The sequence below is a fragment of the Rhipicephalus sanguineus genome, chromosome 7 (assembly GCF_013339695.2).
Source record: "Rhipicephalus sanguineus isolate Rsan-2018 chromosome 7, BIME_Rsan_1.4, whole genome shotgun sequence".
Taxonomy (NCBI): domain Eukaryota; kingdom Metazoa; phylum Arthropoda; class Arachnida; order Ixodida; family Ixodidae; genus Rhipicephalus; species Rhipicephalus sanguineus.
In genome coordinates, this window is record NC_051182.1 from 164,821,649 (window position 1) to 164,848,053 (window position 26,405).

General features: G+C 48.0%; 1 protein-coding gene across 2 annotated transcripts in view; it reads left to right on the forward strand.

Moving 5' to 3' along the window:
* Positions 1-26,405, forward strand: part of LOC119400464 (cerebellar degeneration-related protein 2-like) — a gene marked incomplete at its 3' end in the record, with an annotated part of 150,869 nt that overhangs the window by 81,286 nt on the left and 43,178 nt on the right. For both annotated transcript variants that reach the window (XM_037667511.1, XM_037667512.2), the window contains 1 exon segment: positions 654-766. In XM_037667511.1, coding sequence (XP_037523439.1) covers positions 654-766 — 113 coding nt within the window.

Consider the following 26,405-nt stretch of genomic DNA (forward strand, 5'->3'; position numbering starts at 1 on the left):
AAATCGTTCAAATGCACATTCCGCGTATGCGAGTGCATTCACCTGGCTGCCGTAGCAACATACGCGTTACTGAATCGCGTCGCAAATTTTTTTCCAACTTTGGTGAAATCAGCATGAACTTTTAGCGCTCGTATGAATAATCTGTGATTTTTTTCGCTGTCTGCTGGCGCGGCAATCAGCGGGACTGCGGTGCGAAGATTTTTGTGCTACAAATGCCACCTTATACAGGACGTACGTGATTGTTCTCTTAAGTTATTTCCGCGCAATGCTTTGTCCTGCTGTCGCACACTTCTTCAATTCACTCGTATGAATATGCCCTCTCCCAATTCCCCTCCCGTTGAAGCGTGATTTCGCGCTATTTGTCGTGTCACGCACATTGAAGCGTGATGAGAGCATGCTGCCGATGTGGGATTAGATAACAACTCTCCACACACACACACACACACACACACACACACACACACACACACACACACACACACACACACACACACACACACACACACACACACACACACACACACACACACACGCACACACGCACGCGCACGCACACACACACACACACACACACACACACACACACACACACACACAGTAATCAGTTAATTGAGAGTATAGGCAATAAGCCCTCCGTGTTTAACTCTGTGCAGACCTCCAGTTGGCGGCCGAGCTGGGCAAGACGCTGCTGGAGCGGAACCAGGAGCTCGAGGAGACAGTGCGACAGCAGCAGCTGCTCATCGAGGAACAGGAACAGGAGCTGCAGGTATGCATACGCACCGTTCTTTTTTTATATATATATATTGTGGCATTTCCCACATGTTGGTTTCGCACTCAGAGGCCAGATCCACGTGCAAGAGATTCGTTGTCTCCTCCTCGGATCTATGGAACCTCAAAATGGCGAAATGATTTCGTACGACGCTTGCAGTGTTGTTGAAAAGATGCGGCATCTGTCTATTGGGGGGAGTGAGGGGGTTTGGTGTTGGGGGGTCCGACCCCCCGAAACACACGCACGAACATACACAAAGTATGGCTGACCCCCCCCTCCCCCCCCCGAAAAAGATTTCTGGCTACGGCCCCGATACTGGCAAAATAAGTGACAACCGCGAACGCGGCATGGCGTGGCTTACTTGGCCCCCTAGTGGCACGGGCCAGCCACTGACACTGGCAAATTAGCGGTACTTATGCAAGCTCTCTAACATAATCTCTAGAAACTGGCCACCCTGTATACGAAGTGCCTCTCGACGGGGAGGATACCAGAATCTTGGAAGAATGCCAACATCATCTTGATCCATAAGAAAGGGGACGTCAAAGACCTGAAAAATTACAGGCCCATAAGCTTACTGTCGGTTGTCTACAAGCTATTTACAAAAGTAATTGCTAACAGAATTAATACGACATTGGAGTTCAATCAACCAAGGGACCAGGCAGGATTTCGTACAGGATTCTCAACAATAGACCATATTCATACTATCAATCAGGTGATAGAGAAATGCGCGGAATACAACCAACCCCTATACATAGCCTTCATAGATTACGAGAAGGCATTTGATTCGGTGGAGACAACAGCAGTCATGCAGGCACTGCGGAATCAAGGCATCGACGAAGCCTATATAAACATAATGGAAGAAATCTACAGCGGATCCACAGCCACTAGAGTCCTCCATAAAGAAAGCGACAGAATCCCAATAAAGAAGGGCGTACGGCAGGGAGACACGATCTCTCCAATGTTATTCACCGCGTGTTTACAGGAGGTTTTCAGGGCCCTAGATTGGGAAGAGCTAGGGATAAGAGTTAATGGAGAGTATCTCAGTAACCTACGATTCGCTGATGACATTGCATTGATGAGTAACGCGGGAGACGAATTGCAGCTCATGATTACTGAACTGGATACGGAAAGTAGAAGAGTAGGTCTGAAAATTAATATGCATAAAACTAAAGTAATGTGGAACAATCTTGGTAGAGAACAGCGCTTTGCGATAGGTGGCGAGACACTGGAAGTTGTAAAGGAGTACGTCTACTTAGGACAGGTAGTAACCGCGGAGCCGAACCATGAGAGTGAAATAACTAGAAGAATAAGGATGGGTTGGGGCTCATTCGGCAAGCATTATCAAATCATGAATGGTAATCTACCACTATCCCTCAAGAGGAAGGTATATAACAGCTGCATCTTACCGGTACTTACCTACGGAGCAGAAACCTGGAGACTTACAAAGAGGGTTCAACTTAAATTGAGGACGACGCAGCGAGCGATTGAAAGGAAAATGATAGGTGTAACCTTAAGAGACAGGAAGAGAGCAGAGTGGGTCAGGGAACAAACGGGGGTTAATGACATCATAGTTGAAATCAAGAAGAAGAAATGGATATGGGCCGGGCACGTAGCACGTCGGCAGGATAACCGGTGGTCATTAAGGGTAACTGACTGGATTCCAAGAGATGGCAAACGCGTGAGGGCGAGACAGAAAATTAGGTGGGTAGATGAGATTAAGAAGTTTGCAGGTATTACGTGGCAGCAGAAAGCACAGGACCGGGTTGATTGGCGGAACATGGGAGAGGCCTTTGCCCTGCAGTGGGCGTAGACAGGCTGATGATGATGATGCAAGCTCTAGGCAGAACATTGCTTTTCATTGGGATTGTGCGGCGGGGTTATGACGTCATACGTGACGTTTCTGTTCGAGTCACGTGACACAGCGCTTTTGAGGCGTAAATAGTGTTACGTGTTCGCGACAGACGTGCCGAAAGAATCAGATAAGTTCCGGGTGAACGACGTTTATTAACCCATGCTTGTGGGTTCGTGGCTCGGGTAAGAAAAGGCGCCGCTAGCAAGCGGCACCCAGCTTTTAACACTTAGTGGCGCATGCGCACTTCGCAGAGTGCTCTTATCAGTTGCGCCAGCAGGCACAACAAATAGACTCTCCCGTTCCGCGCAGAAACAACGCACTTCACAGTGCGGCCGCGCCGTGTAACTGATGGGGGATGCGTAAAAGCCGGCTACTGCAGCGACTGACAGTTCCGCGCCTCCGCGTGTTCCAGTTCTGCTCCGAGCGAGGAGCGTGTGCTGCGACGGAGGCGCTTGGTGCAGGCGCCTAGCGGTGAGTGATCGCCGCTAGGTCGCGACATAATGAGCCTCGAGAAAGACAGATCGGCTTGTTTTCTCTGCCAGTCACGAGGGCGTTCTCTCTCTATAACGATCGTTCTTTATTGTTCTCGCCTATGCCGCTCGCTTAGAGCAAGTGTCATCTTAGTGGCTTATTAATGCGAGCCATTTTATAAGTAATGAGCTGGATATTTTTTTACTGCTTCACGCTAAGAATAAAAAAAAAAGACATTTTCCGAGCTAATATTGGGAAAGAAGCATGCAGTGATTTAGAGTATAGGGCATAAAAGACCAGCACGTAATACTATCATCAAGGTGGAATATACACCTTTAACGTGATATTATTTTGAATATAGAGGTACGGTCTTTTTAAAGCTTACCGTATCTACACACGTAATTATAGCACTGGTAAGCACTGTGCAGGCTATTGTTAGCTAACGATGGACAATCCGCTATCATGACAATGTATACAGTAATGAAATATTTGACGCGCACTATTATGGCTCTACCTCACTTAATAAAATAACTCCTTGGCTGCTTGGCTACCTCTTGTTCGCTTTATTTGAACCGAATTATCAATATCTGGTTACGTTGCAGCCGCTGGCGTTCAAGTATGCGGTGTCAGAACGCGGCGGCCAAGCCATGTTTTCAGCTCCCAAAATTGATTTGGCATTGCACTAAAGAAAAGGCTTTTGGATACGGGGCTGGGACTCGGAGAAAACTGTTGCATGGCTCATTGAATTAGAAAGCGTATACATCCGACGAACGGCTTGTGTCGTTGCATATAGGATTATAGGTACGGACTGCGGCTGAGAGACACGAACGGCGTGTACTTCGTCATCACGCATGAGATTATTCTGAACCTACAACGTATGCTTCAGTCCCAGCAACTGTGATTTCGAGCACACTCATATCACCCGCCACGGTGGTCTAGTGGTTATGGCACTCGACTGCTGACCCGAAGGTCGCGGGATCGAATCGCGGGCCACGGCGGTGGTATTTTCGATGGAGAAAATGCTCGAGGCCCAGATTTAGGTGCACGTTAAAGAACCCCAGCTGGTCGAAATTTTTGGAACCCTCCACTACGGCGTCCCTCATAATCATACCGTGGTTTTGGGACGTTAAACCCCAAAAATCCTTGAGCACACTCATACCGTGCTCATTCTTATTGTCGGCAGTAGCCCGTTACTTCAGTCATTTTAGAAAAGTCGCGCAGGATGCGTGAAGAGAGCGTCGTTTTTGCAACAGCGCGAGAAACTTCGTCACACTGCACGGAATGATTGCCGAAGCCAACAATTCATGCTTGAAACTCAGCCATTCTTATTTTGAAGCGGTCATGCTGTACTTATTTGCATTTTCACCAAAAGTGATTTAAATAACTTTCATTTAGTGATTTAAATAAAGATGTCGCAGTTGTTTTCATACGCCCGTGGCTACTTTTGGCTACATTTGCTACCCTTGGCTCAAGTCTGCTATACTTTTTGGCTAGTTCTTTTTTTAATTTTCTGGCCATTTTTTCGGTTTTCGACCTGACAATCATGCTCCGTACGTGCATATGATCCGCGTTGCATGCGGTGTTTGTCCCGGGCGAAATTACTTGCGTGAGAGGGCTGGATTATGCATTTGTCGCCACCATTTGGTATGGAAACTGTTTCATCTATATGCATACGTTCCTTTCACTGCTTACTTTTAGTGACGCGATTACAACGTGATCGGTTCGAGATTTATCGGGGCGTGTGACACCCGTGGATCAGACATCGCGCGCTTGGTTCCTGCGTTTTCTATCACTCATATGTGGCAAAATTACTTTTTAAAAGTAATTAACTTACATTACTAAATACTTCTATGTTTTTAAATGTAATTAAAGGACGTTACGAATTACAGCTGGCCGAAAGTAATGACGCTACATTAGTGTTACTTTTGTAAAGTAATGGAATTACTTTTAAATTACTTTAACGAAAGCTCGTCGCTCATGCACAACCCGTGTACACTATATTATTCAGAGTACATATACACTGAACGCTCGAATATCTATCTTGAACATCCCACGCTTGAGGTTTCGCACTAAAAAGATCAAGTTGTCTTTGTTGTTTTTCTTTCCTTTTTGATCAATTTTTTTTTATGCCATAGGGGAGCGGACATGGTATATTTTTGGGAAAAGTAACTTGGAAAGTAATGGGTAATGTCCTTGAAAAAAAAGACAATTCATTAAATTACTAAATTATCTCTCCACAAGATAACTCATCGTGCAGCAAAATGTAATATAAGTACTGTAATTTCACTACTGGCAAGTTTGCGCTCTTGGCTTCTTCTATACGTTGGCTTTCACTATATACGTACCTGGTTCGCTCATGTCGACAGATAGCTGCCGTAGATTTTTCCCTATGCGCGGCGACCTTCATTGCGCGCAACGTCAAGGTTCCCCCGTCGAGATCCTGACGTCGTTTCTCAGCGCGCCGCTCAAGTGTCCGGCATGCACCGACGTTGGAACCGCACTGGTGGTGGGAAAGTGGCGGCCGTGTTGTTTGCTCGGCACGTTCCTTCCGGGTACGCAGTGGTCATTTTCACGCGCGAGCGCTTGTGGTCACTACGCGTTCTCTCTCTCACGTCGCCCGCATAACCGTTCATTCAGGGTCTCGCAAACGTTGTCCTCCTTGGCGTGACGTCATTGCCTTGGCCGTTTACGTGCCTGCAGATACGGAGTTGAATTTCGTGACCACGCCTCGTGGCAGAGCTCAAATAGGAACAGCCCAAAGGGACACAATGGCCGACTAACAACTATAACGTTCACTCGCTCACAACCCGCCACGATGGTCTACGAAGGTCGCGGGATCGAATCCGGCCGGCCGCGTTTTCTGTGAAGGCGAAAATGCTTGAGGCCCGTATGCTTAGATTTAGGTGTTTACGTTAAAGAACACCAGATGGTCGAGATTTCCGAAGCCCTCCACTACGGCGTCCCTCATAATCATATCGGGGTTTCGGGACGCGTTAAACTCCACAAATTATTATTATTCATTCGCTCACGGAACACTTGGTTTCGTGAGAGAATTGACGTGCGCCTGAAAGGTTTTTCGAGATCGACGTATCTCGGCATTACATCAGCGCCAAGGGATACCACTCAGGGTAGCAAAGGGGTGACGAACCGTAGTAATTAGGGATATGCGAATAGTGAATCTTAGAACGGAATCGAATACGAATCGAATAGCGATGGCACTGACTCGAATACGTATACGAATCGAATTCTATTCGAATAGTTTTCGAATAGTAATGTAGCCATTTTCAAAGCAGCCATTGAATGGTGATGCAACTATTTTCAAAACAGCCCAAGAATTCCATAAAATTTAACATAACATATAAATAAGGTCACAAGCTTTAACAAAGGAACATTGCGATTACTTTTAACCGACAAAAAATACCACAATTTTGTAAACTCAGGCAACCTCCTACACAACAGCAACTAAAGCCTTGGAAATATTTTGTAACTGCTGGTTGAAATACAAGAGTGACTATTGTATTCGAGGTGGCATTTCGACAACAGCTTTTAAATAAAAATGCTATGTAAATATTAAACAATATTCACGAGTCAACATCATTATGAATGCCATGATGAAGATAGTGGATTGATGACTCTGTCGCTTCGGCAACACTGGAGTTTTTAAGCAAAAAACGCCTTCATCCTGTAATCAATATACCGTCGATAGTCCCGTAAAACCTTGGGCTGCATGCATCTTGGTAATTCGTTCATTTAAAACAGGAAACGTTCCCCCTCTTTGTTCCAACGTTTCATTCTTGTGAGGTTTTTTTTTTTTTTCGGTGCTCGTTATTCTAAGAATATTCGGTGTTTGTAATACGCACTAATCGGTTCTAGTACCGAATCGAATTCTATTCGTTATTCGAAATTTTCGAATATTCGCACACCCCTAGTAGTAATGTATAGTTAGCACAGAAGCAGGACGAAAAAGGAGCGACCAGACACGTGCGCTATCTTTCAACAAAATGGTTTATTGCACGCGGGGCACATATTTATACAGTGGTGTGATCACCACACGCTGCACCAAGGTGCCATGCGCAGAGATCTCTTTTGACAAGATATACAAGAACATTTATCAACTCATGCGCTACTGCAGATTCAAGAAAGTCAATTCTTTATCCGACGAGGACAGGGCCGGACTGCTTACACAATCGCCGTGCAATTTTCGTAGCTTGTATTATCGATCTCGTTGGTACATTTGTTAGTTGATAAAACCTTAAAAAGTTAGCGCACGTGTTGTGTCCCTCCTTTTTCGTCCTTGTGTCGCTTCGGCGCTAAATATCCGTGACTATACGCGTTACCAACAAGGCCGAATGTCTATCTCGGTGACGAACCGAGCGCTCCAAACACTCAGTCCTGCATTCCCGCGTGTACGTAACAGCAGGCAAGCAACGTCGACGGTGTTTTCGCAACCCTGTCAGCGCTGCGACGTATTTGATTTGTATGTACCATCCCATTTGCGCCAACTGGCGTGCGTTCGTACGAACTCATTCGGTGCGCTCTCGAAAAAAAAAAAAAAACCGCCTCCGGCCGCAGGTCGGAAATGGCTACGGGCAGCGGCGTTGGCATTGTGGCAGTTCTTCGCAGGAGGAATTAAGGGCGGTGGTCGGTATTATCATTATCGCCACCACCTTTTATGTCCAGTTCAGCACGAAAGCCTTTCTCAGGTATACCTCTAATTACAATGTCGAGTCATATATGCCTGGACATTTTCTAATTTAATCGTACCGCCTGGTTCTTTCTTGGACTGCGCTTAGCTTGCCTTGGTACGCGTTCTGTTACTCATATACCTGTCCTGCGCAGCACCGCTTATGTGCCGAAGTTGATTGTACCAGTAGATGTAAAATGGGCAGTGTTTTAACTTTACAGTTCTACAGCCAACCGTTAGTCGGACGACTTTAGATTGGGCCACTGGCGTGTCTGCAGGTGCGTAGTTTTCAAGGAATCCACGTATGCAATTTCGTGCCAGGAGCGGCCAGTTGAGTGCTTCGACCCTTCTCTCGGTCTTCGGGCATCTTCCATCAGCGCAGAGCAGCTGGCTGGAGAAATGCGACTCAGGCCGTCGCTCTCTCTGCCCTGCTCTTCGTCTCATTAAACTCTTCCATTCGGTACGCTGGCTGGGACGGCGCAGTCGATCAATAACTACAAATAAATCACTCTGTACCTTCATTTTCTTTATTATCTGTTGGTTTTGTAGGGTTGTGTCTTCACCAAAACGGGCCATCATTCCCCCTCCTTTCGTAGCAAGGAGGCGACACGTGCGCGCGTGCCACGTGACCCTATAACGTGAACCTTTCAACGAAGTCGCCTCCTTTGTGGTTATTGTGCCTAATACTCTGGCCCTGCGTTTTCGCTGTCAAATTCTGCATCGACGACACGAAAATAGTTGGCCTTTTTTTTTTTTTTTCGTCGCGGAATCGCGCCGTAGAAACCGTACACAGAGGTGGTCCCGCTATTCTGGCCTGCCGCGTAGAAAGAAGTGTTTTGTTCGGCCACGTTATACGAAAAGCGCCTTTTTTTTTTACCGAAGAAAGGATCCTAGAGCGAACGATGTGCACGGGCGAAGCTGAGAATAAAAGTGCTCAACGGCGCCGTCAAACACTTGCCCAGCTCTGTTCACGGGTATTGGCGTCCCGCCTCTGTACACCGCAGCTGGTGGTACTGGGCAGACACATTTATAAAAATAGATATCGGGGCTAGTAGGTTTTATTGGATCAGCGGGCAAGCAGAGCGGTGAGCGAGAGGACGGCTCCCGAACCGTGGTGTCCGAGAAAGCCTCCGAGGTGAAATGGGCATTTCGGCAATTGGCTTTCGCCGCGGGCGGGTTTCTTTTGTGCGGAGGGGATTCCGCACACTTCGCGTTTGCTCGGGCTCTCGGTTCAAGAATCGGGCCGCGCGTTGTTGGCCTAGAGCGATTGTTCGATCGCGCGCTCCTCCGCGAGTGCTTTGTTGACACACGTTGCGGCGCTGAACGTAGTTGAGGTGGGGCCGCGGCTCGGCCCCGTCTCTCGATCCGTGCAAAGTGTTTAGACGAAAGGTCCCGAGGCCAACCGTGCCCTGAAGGGATTAAGCTGCTGCGCCTCGTCGCGCAAATACAAGCGCGTTTCTACGGCGGCGCACTTGTACTCTGCACCGACTACACGAACTGTGGTCTGCCTGTCCTTTTAACGGCGGAGCAGTTTAAGAAACCGCCGTGTCGTCGTCTCACGTCTCGCGTTGGCGCCGCGCAGCTCCTCACGTTTGAAACACGTGAGCCCATCAGGCTGCACGTTTGGAACGCCAGCGTTGACGAAGGGCTAATTCGTCTCTCCGAGCCAGCTAAGCGACAGCGAAACGCCAGCGTCGGGAGTTACGCGTACCGCTCTCGGAGCAGCAAACGGTTAAAAAAAAAACAGTAGAAAAGAGAACATAGAACAGAAAATAGGCAATCGCAAAACAAATCAGGTAATCACAAGAAAACAACGGAAAAGGATAGAAAATATCATATAATCACGCGAAGAGAACGTGTCTGATTTAGTGCGTGGCTCTAATGCTGCGGCTCGCTGTGTCTCGCGAAAAAGTGTGGTCACCGATTGCATAACTTAATGCCCTACCAAGTGTGCAGCAGCACGCTTTCGCCTTCAAGCGTTACGGATTGTGTAACGCGCTGTCGAACTTTCTTTGCTAAGCAAGTGAAGGACGGCGTAGGCGGTTAGTGTATACAAAGGAGCCCGATGTACTAAGTGAAAGGAATTGCGATAGAATGCGCACTTGGGATAGTCCGTGCGCGAGGCTTTTGAAAAGCGCTTCGTTTGTTCCCTTCCCTGTCCGATGTCGCTCTGTTACTTGTGTTGAAAAGGCATCATGTGCCAACTATCCGAAGTTGGCACTCCATGGCAACACAACCTTTATTCAAGAGGAACGAAGCGAGCCGACTCTGCGGTCCTTTCACCTGACGAGCGAGGCAGCTTGTTAGGCGCGTAACACTGTTGTGTGCTTGCAGCGTTGCTCTGTTCTTACAGCGGCAGTTACGCGAGACAAAAGCGACACGAAGGTCGCACTGCGGCGCGTATGTGGACAACGGTTTTATTCGCGGTCGCCCTTCAACGACCGCGAAGCATGCTCACACATAGCGCAAGAAAGAACCTAACGAGTTTTAACTGCAGTAGGATCTTGTTAAACGGAACCTCAAATGACCGGAAATGTACGTTTCGATTAATAGGAATCCCGTTTAATGAGAAAGAGACGCAGCACCGTCTATCACACAGCCTTTTCAACGAAAGAAGGGGAATCGATCGAGCGCTCGTCTTACTTGTGAGAAACAGCCTAGTGAAACCTACAGAGACAATGAAGCCAAGGAAGCGAACCTGTCACCCATGTCCCGCGGTGCTTCTTCAGCGCTTGTCCTATGCATTTCTTAAGGCTCATTCGCACCAGCGACTTGCACCGGTCGCGCGACCATTTGCGACTGGCCACCAGGAAAGCGACTTAAAAGGACACTTAAGGAAAACAAAAGTTTATGTCAGAGTGAAAGGTCAACGTTTGAGAACGTCTAAAACATCAGTATTAGCAGTAGCAGTGCTCTAGCAATCGGGAAATCAAGGTAAATGTAGGCCATTATATGCGCCATCAGTCGGTCGTTTTGGAACGAGCCCGATGACGTCAAGAGTCCCGAGTACAAATTATCACGAGTATTCAAGCTACTTATGATAAAAAAAGAACATTCCAAGCTTTTCAAGACGTATTAAAATGCTGCTTGTGCGTTTCTGTTTGACTCATGGAAAAAAAACAACTTGACGTTGCAGTGGAGAACGATGCGGGCAGTTCGTTTTCGCAGGGCTGCATGCGCTCCGTTTGCGCGATCGGGTCTCAGTGGTGATTTCGTCATTGCGTTATGCTGCGTGTGTCTTGCACGCTCATGAAAGTCGCTCTAACTGAAAGTTCGACAAAATGCCGTGTCCATGTGATGTTGTGTAATGTGCCCTTCAGAGCAGAGACCACAGCGTCGGCTGCCGGGCAGTAAAGCCGGGCAATATTGGGCAACGCAAATGCTACGTCAGGAGGCCTTCTCAGGCGCGCGATTTGAAGTGCGCTAACGCGGTGCGGACCACTAAAACGTTATTTTCATTAAAAATAAGAATTTCCTTAGCACGAAACAAGCAGTAAAGTGACTTGTTGGGCGAGTTGGTTCATTCTTACGGTAGAATAGCGCAAATATCACGACGAGAGGTCGTCTCCCATCTCTCGTCGTGGTATTTGCGCTATTCTACCGTAAGTACGAAACAAGCACTGCGAGGTTTCTCGAACGCTATTTCAACAATCAACGTCGACTTAACATTCGCTGTTCACACCTGCGTGCGACTTGTACCCGTCGCCACACAGAATTCACGTCTGCTCACATATGGATGGTGTTTTCGTTGCCCCGTGAAATAAGCTGACGTCCTGTTCCTGTGCATCTCATCGGTTCGGAAGTTTGAGACTGCAGTCGAGCGACTGAAAAATCTAGCAGCGAGCGACTGAGCCAAAGCAGTCGCTTTGCGGCCATTTGCGACCGTTTGCGACCAGTCTCTTTGCGGCTAACTTGGCCGCGCGACCGGTGCTAGTCGCAGGTGTGAACGAGCCTTTAGTGTTTGTCCTCGTCCATGCGAGCGCTTCGCCGACTAAGACGTTGTCCCGTGGTATGGGCTTAGGTCGACAACTACTGGGCGGGCTAGCTATATAGGCTTCACTATTTTCGGTTTCGACGAGTCGCCGGAGACACTAAAAAAACGAATAAAAAAACATAGCTGTTACTGGTCTAGTCGGTGGCCGAATAGCATGCAATTGTTCACGTATATCTTTGGCACTGTTTGCTAGAGGTGGCTTTCTGGGTAGAAGTCAGCTGTTGTGACAACATATTTCAAGTTGTCCCTCATTTGGGAAGAATCCTTTAGAGCTTACTTCTGCGGTTCCGTTTGCAAAGAGTTTCGAAAACATCGGCGCCGACTAAGCAGTTCCTTTTTTAATTTTTTCCATTATCCGAGTGCAAGGCCAACCCATTAAAAAGTTGAAGCGCTACTGCTTCAGTGGTTTCCCTGCATCTACTGCACAAATCTCAAGAACGTATAGCAACGATTCCGTTGCACTGTTTTATGTATGTTGAACGCCAAGAGCCCGAAGGCTACTTTCGCATCGACAGTGGTGGTGTAAGATCATTTCTGAGCCGTTTCCGATGCCCACGGGGGCTCTCCGAGGACATCCCCGCTACCCCTATACCTTGGGAATGGTAGAAGCTGAGCTTCAATATATTCAACCTTCAGCTTCCTTTATCCTCACGCTGGACAAACCCACTATCCACGCCAATCCGCGCTGTAACCTACAGCATTTGCGTATAGGCTTACCTAGACATTGTGGCAGAACATCGCGAAAAGCGGGGCGGTGAATACACAGGACAAAGTGCTGTGTCTGTTCACTGTCCCGTTTTCTGCGTTGTTGTTCATGAACCAACTAGACCACGTTTGTGCTTACCTAGAGGCTCGCGGAGTGTCGGTGGTTAATACGCATTTGTTTCCCGATATATAGCGAGAATTACCACAAATCACGTTCCCAGACGGTTTGTTTCCGCTGCCTTGCTCGCTTCTCTATACTCGACGACAACTTATCTTGACATTGGAGCGAAGGCTACGGAGGCGGGGCTTCCGCACATTCGTGTTGCTCCGCAAGTAGTACGGCAGCTTGCGGCTGATTTCGGTTTTGCTCGCTCGCATCGTTAACGCATTTAGAAAACATATTCACGAAAAATGTGAAGGAATGTGAACGGGAGAGACATTTCGATTGTTCAGAGTACGTTTTAGTGTCATATTACGAGTACATTTTTCTTGGAGAACTAAACGGTGCGTTTGCGGCCGCACACTGACCCACTACGTCACGGACGCCATGTTTACTTTGGAAAACGGGCATGCTGAAAAGGTGGTGCTGTCTAAGAAATGGAAAGAAAAGGAAGGCATTCTTGCGCGGTGAACAATAACTGTATTTTACCTACGACTTCCCGCAACTGTTTCAGTCTCATAATAAATAAAGCAACATTTATTTCAGCAAGAAAAACGAAAAAATTATCAGTAAACGTAAGTACTATTTCTTGGCGCGGTAGCAGGCATGCACTTCGGTTCTGTAGCTTCCACAGTGCTGTCAAGGAAAGTTGTCGCCGAGTATAGTGTCCGTGTCCGTAAACCTTACCTTCTCTTACCAACTAGTTCAGCTCTCTGTCGGTGGTAGTAAAACCGCGTTTTCGTTTCTGCCGAATCGTTGTTTTAGTCTTATGTTTTATTGCCTTGCCGTTTCCAGGCATATCACACTTTGAATAACTGGCCGATGTGGTGCGACCTTGCACGCTACAGGAAAGCCATGTGAAATATAACGCCTTCGCAAATGCTTTGAGCTTACTTGAAGAACACTGCCCAAGCATCTGGTCGGAAGTGTGCGGTAACATACCCTCCTCCTCCTCGTGAGAGTGTAATGAGTTTCCACAATTACACCGTACAGGCACGTACGACGTGGAGTCACGCTGTTGCGTCCCGCCCATGGCGAGAAACAATGTCCTCGATCGTCACGTGGTGAGCATTTTTCTCGCGGTGCGGTGGCGCAGTAAACGCGGGACGCCCAGAAGGCTGTCTCTTGTCGCGAATTGTTAATTTCATGATTGTGCATCGCGAGACGCAAGGACAAAGTCCTCGGTTGAGTTAACAAGGAGGCCGCTATAGTATCAGGTCGGACAACACAATGGGCCAGTCGCTGTTACCACTGCGCGTCCTTTGTATATATTTGTCGCTTATTTTGCCGATTTTGTTTACGGGACGTACTGCCGGATGTTTGCATAACTGGTGTGTTCTTTTTTATTTTTTTATAGTGTTAGCAGAATAAAACTCACCAGGTTCCTTGTACATTCGCCTAAGACGACTCGAAGACGGAAGCTATCTTCTTTTTCTTCTCAGTCGATGTACTGATCCCCCCGCCTCCTTCCGAAAGCTTTCTGTACGTAACTTGGTTTTGCACTGTTTCCATGATCGGAGTCATTGGAAGCTTTCTGAATCTCACCTTCTTTTGCACTGCCTCCGTGATCGGCCCACCTGTGACGAAGCGACACTGTCACGTGATGACGTCATCGTGTGACGTCATGTCATGAGACGTCATAGTGACGTCATCACGTGATAGTCTTTTTGCATCACTCGTGTTGACACCGGCGAGGCGAGACGCCTACGCCGCCGATGCCGCCGACGACGACGGTCAATTTCCGCCTTTGTTGAGGCATCCAAGGCTTTCTCCTTAAAGGGACACTAAAGAGCAAAACGATTTTTCTCGTATTAGTAAACTACTCTTTCTCGATACCAAAAACACCACGCTTGCGGCGAAAAGACGATTAGTAAGCGAGAAATCGCGCAAAAAGAAAATGTGGGTGGCGACGCCACTTTGAAGTTTCCGCACCATTCGCCGTGACGTCAGATATTTTGACGCGCCTACTAGGGCCTACGTAGTTCCTTAACGGTAAAAATGAAGTACACTTACCTCTGAGAGGGCCATAGAGTTAACATACCAAGTTTGAGGAAATTTTGTTGAGCCAATGGCGCCAAAATACGGTAAATACGCTTTGAAACCCGTGACGTCACGCGTGGAGATTTTGGCGCGAAATTTAAAAATAAAACTTTTAACTTCATTTTCTCCTTTATTAATATACCTATGATGGTGAAATTAACGACATTATAGTTCTAAAAGTACAATTTATCAATCTAAACGGATTCATTGTTTCTCTTTAGTGTCCCTTTAAAAAGAGGAGAGTTCTTGCGGTGTATAGTAGAACCAGTCGCCTCACTGAATTTTTTTTACTCTAGGAGGCATCACTTTTCCAAGCAAGGTGCACAGCTGACGAATTAACGGTTTTGTTAATGAACTTCCATACTGGTAACATTAGGCGACATTTTTTCTTAATTGAAGCCAATGAGCTTTCAATTGAGGCACGTCTACCTAACTCGAAATTAAAAACTGCAGCACCATTTTTCAGAAAAGCGCTGGAATAATGCACTCTTGTTCCAACTGCTTCTTTCGGCGAAACTCTTTTCCATTGAAGCAGGAAAGCATCTGGAAGGCCAAGGTACTTCTTTCGCGATTAGCGCAGGCGCAGTGCGTACATGTATATGGTCAGTTTCCTCACGCACGCACGCACGCACACGCAACACAGACGCAGACATGAGCACGCACGCTATATATAGTGGGAGAAAAATGGCATAGGACTGAACGTAAGACTAAAGTGCGCATAATTAGACGGTATGGCTGCGCTCGTGATCAGAAGCGCGACTTTTCCTGAGCTTATATATAATAGCACAAGCAGGGATGCGTGGGTGCACTGTTTCTTTTAGCTGTCCTATTACGGCGCTTTTGGCGCCGATGCAATAAATCAGTGAGTCACGGCGCAATCCGTAACTGTCGCAAAGCATAGTTGGCCACGACTCTGGTATGGGATACGGCTCTCAATCATCGCACCATACTTGTGTGAGAACAGTATTAATGAGAAATAACCGTTCTCATTAATATTGTGTCAAACTAAGAAACGAGCCCTTAAAAGTCATCGTCTTGTGTGAGAACAGCTGCATGCGTAAACTATTTTGTTTGAATCACGGTCGCTATTTCACATTCATCTTGGGCTATGACTTCTCAGTTTTGTATGTCGTGACGTCAAATTAACAAATTCTTAAAACGTCGAATGCGTCTGCGTACAGCAGCGTTTATGCGTGTTAGGCTATATATGCAGCGCAAGTCATTCACAATTTTTACAGCAGCGGTAGAAAAACAAATTACAGTAGCACTGTCTTTTTGCTGCTGTTGTTGCTTGCCGTCTTTCTTGCTACTGCACAAGCACTTGTCCCACCTCTTGCTGCAATTGGGCATGTTTTTTTTCTGTGAGTGCAGTGGCCATTTCCTTGTTATTGTAATACAACTCTTTCCTCTCAGCTCTCCCTGAGCGAATGTGTATAAATTCAGCAACTGTACTTTTCAACTCCACTCCTGAAAAATAAAATCGAGTCCCCGGTCGAAACGTTGATTGAATAAATGTAATATATATATATATATATATATATATATATATATATATATATATGTGTGTGTGTGTGTGTGTGTGTGTGTGTGTGTGTGTGTGTGTGTGTGTGTGTGTGTTTAGTTTAATGTTCATGTTTTGTGAAACCGCTTTGTTTGAATGAGTGATGTGCATATGAGAAAGAGGTCTTGTAGTCAGTCGGACATTTGTGCTTTTTTATCAGCCTTGGAGACTAGAGAAAATGTTGTTGTTTCTTTCTTGGTTTTTTGGTCATTGTCTGAATGAACAACGTACTGTGCTTTTTCTTTCGACACTTCATGCTCGTGTGTTTGCTATCGCCGACACAACACAGTGTTAAGCTCTGGAGGGCGGTGCGTGTCTCAACGCACGGGTCGCATACGCGGTCGCCGTGGGAAGGGAGTGTGATGCCAGAGCGGGACGGTCGCCTCGATCTCTTTTTTTTTTTTCCCTTCCTTTTCCTGCTTTTCGTCCGCACTTTTTTTTTTCTCGACTACGCTCGTGCGGCGGCACATTTGTGACCCCTTTGTCTTTCCCGTGCGGCGGGAGCCAAGACGCTGTTGACCTTGCGGCCGAGCCCTGCGGTAGACACGCGTTGCGCGCTACGCGAAGCATGACGTGGTGTGTGTGCGTGACACGGTGTGTGCGTGTCCTCGCAATAACGTGTGCACGGCAAGCGAATGCGAAGATGGGCGCAACGTAAGAGGTGGAAAAGGCTCGCGTCGATGAGAAAACAGTCGTGTTTTGACATCCCGCAGCAGCTATGAAAGGCTCATAAGACTTGAGAGAATTTGCTGCTGAGCTGTAGTCGGTCACTACCTAAGAAGAAAAAAAATGTCAGCTCCGCCCACAGCCATCGCTGCCCCGCCCACAGAGAACTTGCGTAAATGATCCATCCAACGGCGCTTACTCAAGTGCGTGACGTCATGCTCCCCTCGAGTGTTTCAGATAGCTGACTTTCCCATACAGACGCGCGTTTGTTTCGACTGTTATAGGAAGGAAACCTAAACGTCCTAGTAAAATTCGTCAGGGATTAGCTTAGCTTTTCAACGCACCAGTTCCGCTTTTGTTACACAGGAATTACGTATACCATATACGTCGTGAAATTTAACTTTATGTGCCAAGGTATCCCGTAATTAGAGTCTCCTGCACTCTTGACTTTACTACGCTGACAAGTTCAAATAAGAATTGAGACTGTACACAGTACTGTCTCTTCATGGGACTGCCCTGGTAAATATTCCACAATATGCCCTTCTCGGACAACAATGGATACGAACACGCACACACACAGACATACGCACAGAATGCACAGAACATTGCTACGAGTATACGATCGGCCAGTATTGTTGCTGGCAGGCTTGTATGTGCCGCTGCTGAAAAGATGATGAGGACGAGCTCGTGAAAAAGACGATGAGATCGTATTGCCAGTAATCGGACCAGCCTGACGTTCTGCTGTACTGCTAGTTACAGGCTTCGGTTACAGCATCAGGTGACAATATCAAGGCTTCTACGTGACACACACTCTAACAGCAACCCAAATGATATACCGGGTGTCTCAGCTATCCTTACCCAAGGGTTAAAAAATACAATATTAGAGGCAGGCGAGTGGAATCAGTTGCAGATTGCCGACAGCCACCTTGCGCACTATAGACATTTTTTGTTTTGTAATTAATTAAGAAATTAATTAATTACAAAAAAAGTTATTTTTTAACCCTTGGCTAATTATAGCTGAGACACCCGGTATATGTAGCCTTACTTTGGGGTATAGCATACGTTGTACAGGTGAGCTAACCTTGAACTCAGACATACATTTGATGTTTTGGACCCAGATTTTGTACCTGACTACTTCATATACAAGTGCCATGACGTAGCGTAAATCTCTTCTTCATAGTTTGGCTAAATTTTTCATAACACTGTCAGAATTGCAGCATAACATACCGCAGCCGACAGGAGCAGTAACATCTAGTGACTCGTCATGTACGCCAGTGGTAACCTCTACTAACTCTAACACGCTAAGTAGTAACGACAATACTTACTACCTCTAGGTGAGGAAATGAGATAGAAAGCTAGTAAACGTGTCGAGGCGGTAGTTTATCAGTTACTACCTTTTTTACTACCTTTTTTATTTTTTATACGAGTCTGCCACTCGCGAGTTTTAACGAGTGTCTAACTGATTTCACGAATCTATTACGTTCCCTCTGCATGGTGACCGGCCATTCCCATAATCCTTGGCGGAAGTGTAATGACCGAATGAAAGGCCATTTATATCTGGTCTTATAGTTAGCTCCGACCCCAATTGGTGTTCCTGCTGCTATGTTGTACGCGGCCACTTTCCTTTCGCCAGTACGCGGGAGAGACCTTCACTCGACCTTCGCAAGAGCCTGGCTGCCTTTAAATAGAAGCCTCTTTTCATTGACTGACGACGGTGCAGTCCGGTGCGTTCTTTCTTTCTATTTTGCACTCTCGGACCTTCTTTCGGCGCGTGGAGACCGACCAGGAAGCGGTCACTGCGGCCCCTGCAGCCAACTGCCGGTGTTACGCTGGCGCGAGGGGCAGCTCTTCGAGCCGTCCTGACATGAAATATTGCAGTCGGGTTGTTTGGTCACTCGATTTTCCTTTGTACCGGCGGCATGAAATGAAACGCGAACAGAACATTGCCCGCGTGGTAGGTTAAAGGCTCTTTCACACCTGCGACTATAGCCCCACTCGCGCGACCAAGTTAGTCGCAAAGCGGCTGGTTGCAAACGGTCGTTTTGGTGAGGCTGAGTCCGAACGAGTCTGGTTGAGAAACATGCTGGTGAGCCTGAGTCCGAGTAGGTTGGTTGAGGAAGAAAATTTTGGTCAGTCCGAGTCCGTGTGAGCCCTGAGAGGAAAATACATTATTTGAGTGAGTCTGAGTGAGCTCCACTATTTTTGCCGACCTATGCTCGGCTGCATTGATGCGCACGAGACGTATGCATACAGTTAGCGACGTCGGAAAAGGAAGGGGGCGGCAGTAGGGGTTTCAGACCCCCGGTTCTCTAAACTCGGTCTCCTTGCTTGTGTTAACCGCATAGCTTTTTAAGCTTGACCTCTGGCCGTGCCGAACGTTAACAGAAAACTATCATCATCATGAACGGCCTCTGCCTTCAAAGTAAACTCCGCTCGGCAGAGTGGAGAGGAAGAAGCAGAAGAGAGAGAGAACAAAATAAGCTTTCTCGGCGAGGCGGGATTCGAACCCGAGTGCCCACGGTCCGAAGGCGAGCGTCATAACCACTAGGCTATGCACCCACGCTTGCCGAGCACGCATTTATGGGAAGCATATGATTGCGTTGTTGTACGGGTTCTATGGGGAACTTGCTATGAGCGAGAGAAAGGGGAAATGAGAGTTAGAGAGAGAGAGAGAACAAGAAATAGAGAAACAAAGAGGGAGAGAGAGGTGAAAGTTTTTTGCGAGGCGCTAATTTAGCCCCCGCAGCTCTGCTAGTCATCGATGTTTGCGATAGCAGAGCCACGCCTAATTTTTTTGTCTCCCTTGTGTCAGCTTTCCCGCTTTAAAACGCTAATTTAACTCTTCAGCAATGCATAACCAAATAATTCAGTGAAACGCAGCTCAGTGTTGTTCTTTCTTTTGTTTTGTTTTTCGAAATCGTCTACATCACGCTGAGTAATAACACCGCGCTTCTCTTTGTGCTGAACCGTTGTTTGAGTGTTATTGGTATTGATTGGCTTTGCTACTTGCAGGCGTAGCGCACCGTTCAAAAGTGATCGATGAGATTCGAAATCGCACACTACTGGGAGGCCAACCAAAGCTCACTCATGTGAATATGTTGACACACACACACACGCACACACACACACACACACACGCACACGCACACGCACACGCACACGCACACACACACACACACACACACACACACACGCACGCACGCACGCACGCACGCACGCACGCGCACACACACACACACACACACACACACACACACACACACACACACCACGCACACACACGCACGCAAACACACACACACAGTGCGCCTCTTCACCATCAGGTTTCAAAATGAGTGTCAGCAGAGTGGCCGCAGGGTGACCTTCAGTGGCCCTTCTAAATGCTCCGAGGGACCAACCCATCAGTTGGTCGCTACCCTTAAATAGACGTCTCTCTTATTGAGTGGCAAGCTCGCAGTAATATCTGCTGCCCCTTCGGAGGGCCACGGGGCGTGCCAAAGGTCAGCCTTTCGACGAGGAAGTGGCCACCACTAGCTGCCGGCGTTACACTTGTGCGGCCGTCTTTTAAGAGCCCGAAATTGCGAGGCCACTGGGCTACGCGCACCTGCCTGGCACCTCCTTGAGAACGGCGCCTCTTTACGGGACACCCTGGAGGTACGAACGTTCCGAAAACTGCACCGCGTATGTGCTACTATATCGGACTGAATGTTCTCTACCTCGCCATATGACTCCTAGGTTTTTCCTATTGTTAGTAGTGACAATGAACTTTCTTGTGTCCTCGCTGCTCCAGTCGTTCTGAGTGTCTTTAGTTTTAATATTATTGAATGTGTTGGTCGCGGAACCACATATTCGCTGTTTGCAGGGAGCACCTTTTTTATATTAATAGCGTAGCTCACTGAGCCCGCGAGCTCTACTCGTTCTAGCGCGGCGCGTGTTATCCGGTATTTACATATATATATCAATATAGAACTGTCATAGAGCAGGCAGCACTCATCGTAATCATTGATGGCGTTCGTTCTACCGAAAGGAAGATGGCATTTTAGCGGAGGATACGAATGATATCAGAACGCATGCACAAGGCGTGCTCTGGCCCCCCGTGTGCATGAAGAAGGCGCTACATTTGCTCCAACTGATGAAGGTAGATGATGATGATGATGATGATGATGCAAACTTTATTGGCGTCCGGAGAAGACGCAGGGGAGACCCCGCGCCACCCGGCTAGTCCCACGTAGGTAGAAGACGTGTGAATGAATTGTCGTGACATGCTGTCCTCTAATTTGCGCACTTTTCTTGCATTCTAACGTGACCGAAGTTCAGGGGAAGATTGAGGCTTGATTGACGTGACGAGAAATCGTTGAACAGGGAATGTCGCCGGAGCCAGCACTTCGACAATGGCGACCGGTCTTCGTCAGCTGGCAGCGATAACGTGTCATTGCATTCTGGCGTGCCAGTTTCGAGTTGCCTTAAGGCGACCAACCAGTTTTTTTTCTTGCGCTTTGTGACCAATCGTTGCCTTTGCGCTACTAAACCAAATAAAGTAGTCATATATCACATACGATCGCAATTAACGCAATGTCCTGAGCACAAAGTATGGCTATAGTAAAAATATAGTAATAATTGTTGGGGTTTAACGTCCCAAAACCACGATATGATTATGAGACGCCGTAGTCGAGGGCTCCGGAAATTTCGACCACCTGGGGTTCTTTAACGTGCACGTAAATCTAAGCACACGGGCCTCCAGCATTCTTGCCTCCATAGAAAATGCGGCCGCCGCGGCAGGGATTCGATCCCACGACCTGCGGGTCAACACTCCAGCACCATAATCACTAGACCACCGTGGCGGGTCAAAGTAAGGTTATACGCCGAGGCGTAGTAGAAGAAGAAGAAGAAATATACTTTACTGAGCAGAATGGGCCGGCAGTTTGGTCCTGGGGCCCTCAGGTGGCGGCTCGAAGTCCCTGGACTGTGCAGGGCGGCATTCTCGGCCTGCCGGACGGCGCGGAGCTGGTCGGTCAGCTTTTGAGATGCGCCTCCCAGCGTCAGAACTTTTTTTCCGGGGGGGGGGGGGGGGCAGGGAGAGGGGAGGATTCCACCATACTTTATGCATGTGGGTGAGTACTTTTGTGTGTCTGCGTGTATATATACACGTACAAAAATGAAAAATTTCGAGGGGGTTATGGTTTCGACCCCTCCCCCTCCCCGTGGCTACGCCAAGGGTTATTTGTGTGTTGTTGTTACTCAGCACCATTCTGATGAATTTATGTCCAGTCGAAGCGTCCCTCGTAGAAGCTGATTAGGTTGTTTCTTGTGCAGTCTAATTCAATTAATAATAAGTATTGAGACTTTTCGTATTGATGACCGACTTGCCACTAATGGTAATAGTGACCTGTTAGCTTAGGTGCAACAGCCCACCGTGTCCTAAGCTGATATGTGTGCTCAGTATTCTCAGCGAGTGTCGTTGGAATCACTACTTCAAGTCGTCTGGGCACTCTAAACCGTGCCGATGCGGCAGGGATTAGAGTGCCCGGACGCATAGCAGGACAATAGCGCCGCACAGCAAGGCTCAGCGAGCCTCGAGTTCGCCGGGTTTCGTCGTCGTCGTTCCTTATATAGCGCTGCCATCTGCCCGCCTGGCTATCTGAACGGGGTCCCAGGCGTTCGGCTGCACTGCCGAACAGAGACGTTTTGCTGCCGGAGCTTTGCAGTGCTCTCTTCTTTATGGCAAGGCGAGCGACGACATTTATAAGCGGCTCATCTAGCCCTACATAAACACTATACTCTCCAGCTGTCGGTGCCGTTGTGCGCCGCTCCTTTTCAAAGCCGCTGCGCGGGCGGCCGTGCATTGTGTCCGCCGGCGGTCGTCGCCACCGTAAGAAGCCCCTGTACGCTTCTCAACCACAAGGTTAGTGGGAGGGGGGAACGGGAGCGCGCTCACGCCTCTGGAACTGGTATACTGCTCGAATGAACATTTCCCAAGTAAACTTCTAATTTTGATCACAAGAGCGATTTATTTCGTGTACCTGTCCAATACGTATGTAGCTATACTACATGACTGCAAAACAGCGCGAAAAGCGAAGACACTGGAAGAGCAGACAGTACCAAGAGCCGAACCAACAACGCGTTTATTTGGGCAGACAAGAATATAAACGCTTTTCACGAGGGAGGAGGGGTTTTTGAAAACGAGCCCGCGTTCTACCCTAATCTAGAACATGAGGAGTTAATCTCCTTGTCGATTGACGCTATTGACGGTGAGCTGACACGAGCTGACCCAACGCTATGTATGAAGAAGGCTTCATAGATCTCTCTAGTTCGGGAATCACAGTAGCTGCGAGTGCCTTGTCCTGTCTGTTCTTTCTGTGTCTTCGTTTTTCGTGCTGTTTTGCAGTCATGGAACCATACCAAGAGGCTCATTCCCAGACATTTTCGTAGCTATGCTGCGGCTTTCTCTCTTTGTCTATCTCGCCCCCTCCATATCCCACCCTCTTCAAAAAATGGGAAGGCTATGTTTCTGGTCTCAATTGAAGGAACGTCAGACCTACGTGCGACACTTTCAACAACTAAGCGCCACTCGTTCAGGTCGAAACTGTACGGGACTGTCTATTGGCCAAAAGGAAGAGTGCAGTGCGGTGTGCGAAGAGAACGTCGTCCTAGCACTTGCGCTGACTGACGTTTCCACTGTTGTAGTTAGCACAATGTAATTACCTGCTCTTGCGGCAAAAGCAGCTGTGGCACTGAATTACCTTTAATGCGCGCCGCGGTTGCCCCCTACACCCCCCCCCCCCCCGCCCTCTACTCGCTTTGTTACTTATTTTCCCCCTTTTTATGTCACTGTGACGTTTGCCTCTTAACCCAGAAGCAAACCCATTGCAGTGGAAGGACCTGCTGCTCCCAATGGACAGGCGATGACCTTTTCGTGCTCTGGTCCACTCTCCTGCCTTCGATCGTCGTCTGCGACCGCCTTTTGAGCCGCATTCAACTGTGCTGTATAGTGCGGTCCGCGCGCCGCACGCTGTTTCTTGAGCCATTGCGTATTCTCCTAATGAAACATGCCGACTCTGATGGAAGTGCAGTAGAACCTCGTTCATACGTCCATGCGTCATCACACGACATCGTCGCTTGGTCAAAGGTGGGCCGATCACGGAGGCAGTGCGAAAGCGCCTTAAGGGCTCGTTCACACCGGCGACTAGCGACGGTTGCGCGACTAAGTTAGTCGCAAAGCGACTGGTCGCAAACGGTCGCAAATGGCCGTTTGGGTCGCAAAGCGACTGCTTTGGCTCAGTCGCTCGCTGCTCGATTTTTCAGTCCCGCGACTGCTGTCGCAAAGCTCTGAGCCAATCACATGCGCAGGAACAGGGCATCAGCCTATTTTACGGGGCAACGGAAATGCAAGCTGCATACGAGCAGACGTGAATTCTATGTGGCGACGCATATAGGTCGCACGCGGGTGCGAACATCGGTCGCTTTGAGTGGCTTTTTGACCGCCAGTCGCAAACGGCCGCGCGACCGTTGCTAGTCGCCGGTGTGAACGAGCCTTTAGACGCAGAAAGCTTTCGGAATGGCGCAGGGGGCGAACCGATACATGGACTGAAAAGAAGACTGCTTTCGCCTTCGAGTCGTCGTAGGCGAATGCATAAGGGTCCTCGTCAGTTTTCTTTTAACAGCGAAGCTGTTTAGCGAATAGTTCCTTGTACGAAGAACCAAAACGGGCATCATAAACGGGCTTTGTGCCGCAGAAATTGGGTTAATTCCACGACTCACCACTGGTCCACTGAAAATGAAGAAGGCAACAACCATCATCGTCATAAACGGGTATGTGCCACATAAATTGGGTGAATCCCACGACTCACCACTGGTCCACTGAAAATGAAGAAGGCAACAGTTAGCCCAACAAATGTGTCACAGAAAATGGGTAAATCCCACTTCTCACCATTGGTCCGCTAAAAATGAAGAAGGCAACAGTTAGCCCAACAACAAATGGCTGCAAAGCGACGGCGGCGAGCCGAAGACCCCGAGTACGTACAACGAGAGAATACTAGGGAACAGGAAAAGCAACGATGGCTGTTTTTCGTTTTTTTTTTTTTTCAGCGCCGATAGAGAAGAGAAATTAGAATGTCAATGCTGGCATATGCAAGCAAAAACACATATTAAGGCTTGACCAATGTTTGCTCCCCTTTTAGTATATGCAGCAGCAACACAAACACAATATCACACAGAATAAATGCGACTCCAAGAACAAAAAAAAAAGAAGAAGAAGAAGACATTCTTGAAATATAACAGTAATAGAACACCAATTATATGTGCTTCGCAGTTTGGGCTGTTGATGTATACACCGCATCGTTTCAATTAAATATAAACTCAGTGTCTGTTTAGCGGCAAAATTATCGCGTGCGATCATTGAAAGCGCGTAAGCGAGCTCAGCGAAGCCTCGGCTACGTTGTACAGATGCCGCATCTATACTTGGCTATAGCTGAACTAGTTGTGTTCCTTGAATGTTCTCAGAGTTTCGGCTTGACGTAATTATGACTTCAGATAGTTCACGCCTTGTTCACTCTCACTTGAGCCCGCTTTGCTGAGACGTACGTCGCACTGTACACTTGGGAAATTGATTGATCTGTTAAGGCGAAAGCCTTAGATACATCATCAAACGCGAAAAGTGACCGTCGTCGCCGTCAACACGAGTCGCCATATGGCGTCATATAAAGTGACGTCACGGTATGCCGTTATCACACAGCATCGTCGCTTCGTGAACGGTGGGCCGATCCCGGAGGCAGTGCAAAACCACTTTGGGCGCACAAAGCCTTCGGTAAGGGAAGGGGGAGATCAATAATATCGACTGAGAAGAAGATGGCTTTCGCCTTCGAGTCGTCCTAGGCAAATGCATAAGGGACCTTGTGACTTTTTATTTATTTATTTATTTATTTATTTATTTATTTATTTATTTATTTATTTATTTATTTATTTATTTATTTATTTATTTATTTATTTATTTATTTATTTGAAATACTCTCAGGGTCGCTGTGGTGTTACAGAGAGGAGAGGCACAGTTCTGTTACATCGTTGGATGTGTAATTCTCGAACGCAAGTTTATCCGGCTCGCTGGCACTGGTATTCCGCTGGTTAATCCCCACGTGTTCCGAACGAAAGGTTCGATTGCGTGCCAGGTCTGACTCGGGCGTCTTTCGGAAACGAAAGGAGCGCGTGCACGAGGCGGTTCCACGACGCGGTGCACGTGAAACTCTACGTGGCACGCTTCTCGGCGCGACACGTATTCAGGCGTGGTACACACCCACCCGCTGAACACGTCAGGGGGGGGGGGGGTCGACAGCGGCTGCAATCGGTCGACGACATCGCTTGGTCGTCGTCAACTGCGCGAACTGGAACATCGCTCGGCTCCCGACGTGCCGCCGCGGTGGGATCGTGCAACCGTTCGAGGCGGCGGCGCCGCTCTTTAGATGCCAATCTCCGTTGGGAGACCCGAGGCAGCAGCCACTGAGCTCGGCAGT